Genomic DNA, 7,283 nt, shown 5'->3' with positions numbered 1-7,283 from the left:
AGCAGAAGAAAGGCCAGCGTGGCACGCGCTCAAGGAGAGGGCTGCCTATAGCCCTTTGGCAGGGAAGCTTCTCCCCGGCTAACCGCATTTCTCCTCCTCTCCTACAATTCTCCTCCCTCTTTGTCCCCATACCTTCAGCTGGAAGGTCTGACTGGGATTCAGCACCGCCTGGAAAGTGAACTGTCCCAGGAACGTTCCCTGCTCCTCATGTTCTTCCTTCAGGCCCTAGAGAGAGACGGGGGTGGAGAAAACAAGAGCGCCTGGTACACCGTAGGAAGACTTCACTTCAGTCCATGACGTACTGGTTTATTTCAGCTACGTAGTCCGAGGAAGATGAGCGCAAGGAGAAGACAAGGAGCTGCAGCCAGGTAGCATGCCACGCTTGCCTACTCAACGCGTCTAAGCTGCCAGTCAGAAAAGGCGCAGACGTTCCCAGTGAGAGGGGGGTAACCTGAGGATCACAAATGCCCACTGGGATGGGAAGCCAAGAGGGTCTAGGACCGTGCACTGTGCCAGCTCCTTTTCCCTGTGGCTCCTGGAGTTCCATCTCGCCCCAGAAGCTTCCTTTTGAGGGCTACATTGGATAAAAGAGGCATACAACTCCAAGGAGCTTGTTTCTTCTGCGAGCCCGGAGGAAGCCGCAGGCCGCTGGACTCTTTGACCCGTACTCATCCCCTGCTTAGAACTGCCCCCGCCCCCACTCTAGAGAAATCACGTACGTAGACAGCAAAGTCCTTTGGAGCTCTGGAGATGCTGTCTCCATGGAACGTTGTCCCTGAAACATGGTCCATGGTGACTGCTCTGGGAATGATTGTCACCGACAGCTTGATGAAGACGTGTCCCTGACTTCCTGGGAAGGGCCAGCAGTTTCCCGGATGATTTTCAGGCTGAAAGGAGAAAAAGAAACTACGTTGACGTGGAGAAGGGTGCCCTGGCTCTCGTTCCTGCTGGGAGCATCAGAGGATTAAGAACTGATTTGGCCAATCAGCTCTGCTCTGAACCGCAGCCACTGCCTCCGGTCGGACCCTGCGGGTACCGAACAGAGAAGCAGTCATGCGAATTGACGCGTCACCAGATCCCTTCAGCGCAGAAGCACTTCGATGGCAGGGAGCTGGGTGCGCTACTTGTAGAAGCTCTCCGGCCTCTCCCGGTCCGGGAGCAACTCGCCAAGAACAAGCAAGGGGTGGTGTGGCTGAAAGGCACCTGCCCAGAGCAGGTGGCGACTAAGACCCCACCTGGATGAGCCCTTCCTGTAAGGGGAAGCAATCGCTCCCTCTCATCCAGTCCCACCTCCTTCCGCTGGCACCAGCCAGCTCTTCAGCTTGTGCAGGCAGCTCAGCAGCAGTGCCAGGACGGCTTGCAAACACAACGTGGGGCCCTGCAGCAGTGCAGGCTCTCAGCACCTGCTTGTGCTCACTAAGAGCCCCGGGCGAGCTCACACTCTAGACCTCTGCAGGCACCTTTTCTGTTCTCCTTCCGTGCCATGCTGACAGTTTTCCCGGTGACTGGGAAGACAAAGACTGCAGGACCGAGCTAGCCTGTTAGAAGCTCGCGTGGAGGACCTGGGGCGCATTGGGAGAGGAACTACTCAGCAGGGAGACACAGGAGGCAAGTAGGTCCATGCAAGAAGGCGGCAGGAAAAGAAGGCTTCGAGGAGCAAAGACAAGGGTAAAGGCAACTCTCAGCAGCGTGTTTGGTTCCTCCCTCCCACCTTTGTTTTTCTGTTTCTTGGTGCTCCTACCTCAAGAATAAGCTCCGGAGACCTCACGTAATCCAGCACCGGCAGGGAAAACAACAAGACTTTTCCTTTCGTATTCTTGAAGGACGGAGAAGTCCTTGAATGAATGACAGCAGCCCCTGGAAAGTAGAACACAAGCACGATCATCGAGCAATGTCAGGAGGAACGTTGCACTGTTGACTTGAAAAAGGCTTCTAAGTAGTCATCCGTCTCCTACAGTGGGATTCCCCTCTTTCTTACTGGCATGATCCGTCTGGAGCACACAGCACGACGCTCATCGAGCTGTCGTAAGGGGCCGTGGGAAAAGACAAGAATGTGCACTAGGCTTTCTGCTCTTCAGATGTGGTCTGGCCCGTTACAGACTCTGTCAGTGGGTACATTTTTAGGGCACGAGGTGGCCCTTGACTTCTCGCCCCTTCTCTCCTGCCACTGGGCGCGTTCCAATGCCTGTCTTGTCAAGCTGGACAAGGGAGCGCTTTGGAACGGGTTTGTTAGTACAGCGTCACGGCACCTGATGATTTGAGGGCATAATCAGGCATCGGGACTCGGTTTTCTTCCAGCTTCTCCAAGACGTGATTGATTATCTCTTGAACAGCCTGGGAAGGAACACAAAGGAGAGCGCCGGTTAGAAGGAAAAGGAACGGGGCAAGCAGCTCCCCTGCACGGCCAGCCAAGGTGAACTGCGACAAGGTTAAACTCAGATGTAAGGAACGCCGGAATTGCCCGGAAACCTCCCAGGTTTGCTCTACTCTGATTGACGGGTATCAGAATGGAGGGGCTGCTCACTCCAATGCTCTGAATGCTGAAGCTGCGGGAACGGGCTTTTCCTATGGAGATGCCCCATGCCAGGCAGCACGGACAGACAAGCCTTCTGGGCCTGAGATGGGACTGGGGTAACTATGGACTGCTGAGACCATTCTTTCTTCCCGGTCCTCCCTTGAGGAGGACCCCAGATCTGGACGGAGAGGAAGGTACGACTAACACAACTGTCATTCCCGTCACGGCTCTCTCTTCCCCCATAAGGAAGTGTGGAGCGACAGGAAAAGGAGGCGTGGCAATGCACAGCACTTGTTCCAGCAGCACCAGCCTTTTGGCTAGCTATGACAGGGAACATGCCGGAGGGAGGAAAGAAACCTCTCAGTAGCGCCTTCTGCAGCATGCCCTTACCCATCCGGTAAAGCCTGGGAGCTTAGCCTGCTTCAAGGCTTCCTGGAGAGCACGCTCGGCGACATCCTTTACGCTCCATCGCAGGTGATAGAGCTCTTCCTGGAGCTTACGTAGCTGTTCTTGCAGGGTCAGGGTTTCGCTCAGCGCTTCTCCTAACTCGTCCCCTGCTGGCCTAGAAAAAGTGAGCAATGGAGAGACTGTAAGTGTTGTGGCTGGCCTCTCGGACGCCGCGGGGATGCGAGCGAGATGAGAAGCCTGGCTCTGGATGACTGGCAGGCTAACCACGTCATAAGCGGTTGGGAGAGTTAGTTCTGAAGTTCTCAGAGCTTCGGGCTGAGAAGCTGCTTCCCGGCTGCCCGGGCACATTTTGGGGAACTGCTGAACGTCTCAGATGGCCCGGAGCCATCTTTTTCCCTATCACAAGTGCCAACGTATCATCAAAGCCGTGCAAGAGCAGATTTGAAGGGGTGCGGGTGGCAGTTCCTATAGAAAATACCAACAGAAACAAGAGGTGCGCAGTTTTTTTCTTTTAAAAGATGTCTCAAGGCAGGCTGCTGCAATTTAAGAGGTAGCCAACAGCGGCATAGCATGCCGATCCCGCGTATGTTTGCCCAGTCTAATCTCCCAATTCCTGCTGCGCATGCAGCTCAGACATAAACAGAGAAGGCTGCAAGACACACAAAGAGCAAGGGAACGCGGTTGCCGTTGCCAAACGCTTCTTCTCAGCAACAGCTCTCTCCCCTGTTTTGCTCTTTGTTCCCCTCCTCGAACACTGGTCCTACTGAATCACCCTGCCCCGCTCCTTTAATTCTCTCCCAGTGCTCCACAGCCTTGGCCTGCTCAGTCCTCCGGGCCACTCCCCAAAATCTCCTCCCGTCCCACTCGGATCAGAAGCAGCATTTTGCCTACAGCACGCCCCTCTCCAACAGTCCATTAAAGGGTGCTGGTTAATAGTGACTGCAGCGTTCCTCTGCCACCCTCTCGCCGCTTCCTTCCTTTTCCTTCTCTGCGTTAGGGATAGACTAGCGAGACACGATCTAAGGGAGACGGGGAGAGCTCTCCTGGACCAGGCCTAGAGCCCTCTGCCCCAGTTGCCTTTCCTGTGCTTGGTTGCCAGTATCTCGGCTCTCCGTTTTTTCCTCCCCCTCTCTCCTGCGGCTCCCTCTTCTCCTTTCTTAGCATAACATGTTCCTTGCCTCGGCTAGCCTCTTCTGCTTGCTCGAGAAAATACACTTCTGTTCTCCCTCTCCGCCTGACTGTGGCAGTTGCAAGGCTGCCCTCAGTACTTGAACCTTGCCCCCCTGCAAAGGTCTTCACGGGCAACTGCTGCCTACACTGACCTCAGCCTGAGAGAAGACTCTCTTTCCCTTGGCCTCTCCTCTCCTTCCAGGGGCCAATGCTGCTTGCAGGGGCTCCCTATTGCAGCCCAGCAATGGAAAGCAGCAGAGGTGTCTCCTAGCAGCTACTCCCAAGCATCGAGGGAGAGAAACAGATGCAGGATGGAGAAGGCTACCATTCCCCTTCTGAGGCGTTAGGAAGGTGGAGCTGCGAACAGCCCAGCCCAAGCGAAAGGGTGGACGGATGGGTGGCCCCAGTCCCCTAATGGACGTGGGGAGCTACAGCGCACCGCTTGGCAGAAGGGAAGAAGGGGTGATGGGAGAAGCTCAGGGAGCTGTGCCAGGTGAAGTTTGTGTGAGGCAGGACATAAACAATGTGCTGTTGGGGCCGAGGGGCAGAGCTCCTCTGAAGAACCGTCTAGTCAAGGGGAAATCGTTTTTACCTCCGAGTCTTCCAGTCCCCTCCAGGGAGGTGCAAGCGCTCCTGGAACGACAATTAAGGGAACAGTCATTCCAGACAGAAACAGACCTTCTGCAGAAACAAAGGCAGCGCACAACAACAGTCTCTGTACAGCCACGGGAAACAAGGAGTTGCAGACACCATGCCTGTTTGTGCTCGGCTGCTCCGCTAGCGTACACTGCGGAAACGCCGCTGTGGACCGGCAGGCAAGACAGAAGACAACTCACACTGGGCATTGTCTTCTTCCAGAAAGCTTCCCTCTTTGACTTGGGCACGGCTTCCAGTTAAACATCATCTTTCCTACAAAGCCTTCTACCATTTGTCGGGCCTTCATTCGATAGGTCAAGAGGTGCATGCCACCTCTTTTACGTATTCGGTCCAGTTGACCTTCACCTGAATGACCTGCCAGGGTGGCTACTGTACCTAGCCCTAGCCACGGGCTTTAAATGAGTGGCACTTTATGCCCTGGAGTTACGCTGGCAGAGCCAGTCTTGATCTGAAGAAACCTAAATGTCACCTGCTGTTGGAGAGGCTGAATACAGGAGGAGATGTAGGCGTGGCATACTGCTGCAGTCCTCCTCCAGAGGCTTTGTTCGCCAAGCTGTCCCACGCGGTAAACACCTGTCAGACATACACCAAAGTTCTCCCTACACTAAGAACTTGGTCTAAGAACTTGGGCTTATGCCTCGGGCTGCCCGCTCCCCTTTGCGTGTCTCTCCCAGGTGCCATAGTGGTCTCTCCTCTTGTAGTCTTTGCAAGAGGTCATGATGGCGTGGGGGCTCCTCAACAGACGGACATTCCCTCCGCTGGAATATGCTCCTTGTCCTGCAGAAGCTGCTCAGTCGCCTGGGGCAGGCGAGGTTAGCCACTGCCTCTCCCACAGCTCAAGAGAACTGGCTTAGCCCTCCTGGGGAAGGCAAGTCACCCCTTCCTCGCCCCCACACCCGTTCCTCTGAAGCAGGGGGGACTGGCACACCTCTCTTGGGGACTTTCTGCTCTTAGCTGGGCTCCTCTGGTCGCAGCAGGGGAAACGGACCAGGGCAGAATGGAGCCCTCCTAAATGGGGACCTCCTGAAGCACCAACCTCAGGTCTGAGCTCTACAGAGACTCACCGAAAGAGAACAGACTGACAAGCAGCGCCAGGGTCACCGTCTTCAGAGCCTTCTGTTTTCCTGCGGAGCAGCAAGGAGGAAAAGGATGGTGAAGCTGGCGGTACCCGTGCAGTTCAGCAGCAGACTCGAGAGCAGCAGTAGGGACTGCAGGTCTTGAACCTGGCGTTCCCGGCGGGAGGATTGGCTTGGTCTCGCACAAGCCCGAGTCAGTGGTGGAGTTGTCACCAACTGCACCCGTGGGGCCCTTGGTACGGCAGCGATTGGCACTGTTTCGTTAGGGATGAAGGGCTCCAGATTGACTCTGGACTAGGAGGAGGAGTTGCAGCAAAAGCTGCGGCCATACTTCACGCCTGTGGAGGTGGAGAGGGATTCTTTGGAAATGGAAGGGACATAACGAACGTCTGTTTCTCCCGCCCACCATCCGATCGGTACTTGTGCTGATGCTGTTCTCCACGCCCTCTCAAGAAAAGGTTCAGCCTGTACCCCTACAGTTCAACAGCCTGCAAGGCAGCAGGGGTTGTGAGTGTCCCCTCTAGCAGCATTTCTTTAGCAGCCGGCTTATCACTGGCCCTTTTCTTGGCATAAATGCACACAAATGCAGACTGGGGAAAGAGGGAGGGAGGGAGGGTTGAATGTAAAGGCGTGCTCGTAATCCGTGGGGAACCAAGGAGACGCCAAAGAAACACCCTGGTGGGTAGGCCCTGCTCCCCTGAAGCCTGATCTGCCAAGAGACAGCACACACGGCTCTGCAAGATGGAAACGCCTCCTGCCTGGTCTAGGAGGCTCTCGAAAGGCTTACAGTGTACACTTCATCAGGAATAAACAGACCCCTTTCGTTTTACTAGAAAACTTCTTGCACCCCTCAGAGGATCTTGTGCTGCTTTTCCTAAGGCAAGACCACTGGTGAGGAGCTGACCAGGTTTCCAAAGGAAACCTCATCTGTCAGGAACACAAGTCAAATCCACTGCCAACAGAGGAAACATTGGTGTCCTTCTGGTTTGGGTCGAAAGGAAAACCAGGAAAGCTCAGGGACATAACCCGTGCTGCAGAGCGCAATACAGGACTGTGCTAAGCTCTCGCAATTACTACGGCAGCATGTATCTGGGCAACCGCTTGGGACTCCCTCCGTGCGATCCAAAATGGACCCGTCCCTCATTTCGCAGAGACCTCCTTTTGCTTTCTAGGCCTAGTCCTGGCATTTGGGAAGAGACCGAAGAGACTGCCGCTGCCTTCCACCACCTCCAGACTGAGCTCTCGGGCTGCCCTTGTGTTCTTCCCCTGTCCACCCGCCACCCGCTCACCCCCAGCGGATGAGGTGGAAAATACACTTGAGGAAAGGAGAGGAGGATTTTTCAAACGTACCCGTTCAGGTCGTGGGCCTTCCACGGCTGTCTCTCCGTATCTGCTGAGGTGCGAGCACCAGGCATCCTGCTTGCTCGGGAGCAAGCCAAAACCTCCGCGATCTCCAT

At 55.3% G+C, this 7,283-nt stretch overlaps 1 protein-coding gene across 1 annotated transcript; it reads right to left on the bottom strand.

Moving 5' to 3' along the window:
- Nucleotides 1–132: 132 nt before the first annotated feature.
- Nucleotides 133–7,283, bottom strand: LOC140646015 (SUN domain-containing protein 3-like; the record flags this gene model as incomplete). Its single annotated transcript, XM_072849442.1, has 7 exons — nt 7,177–7,283; nt 5,815–5,874; nt 2,906–3,077; nt 2,250–2,334; nt 1,742–1,857; nt 720–887; nt 133–225 (listed from the first exon to the last, which is right to left on the bottom strand). Coding segments are annotated over exons 1-7 (801 nt in total), but the record flags the coding sequence as incomplete, so codon positions are not given.

This window comes from Ciconia boyciana, unplaced genomic scaffold (assembly GCF_034638445.1).
Source record: "Ciconia boyciana unplaced genomic scaffold, ASM3463844v1 HiC_scaffold_111, whole genome shotgun sequence".
In the NCBI taxonomy this organism is placed as follows: domain Eukaryota; kingdom Metazoa; phylum Chordata; class Aves; order Ciconiiformes; family Ciconiidae; genus Ciconia; species Ciconia boyciana.
Note: the sequence above shows the minus strand (reverse complement) of the source record. Positions and strands in the feature narration are given on the sequence as shown.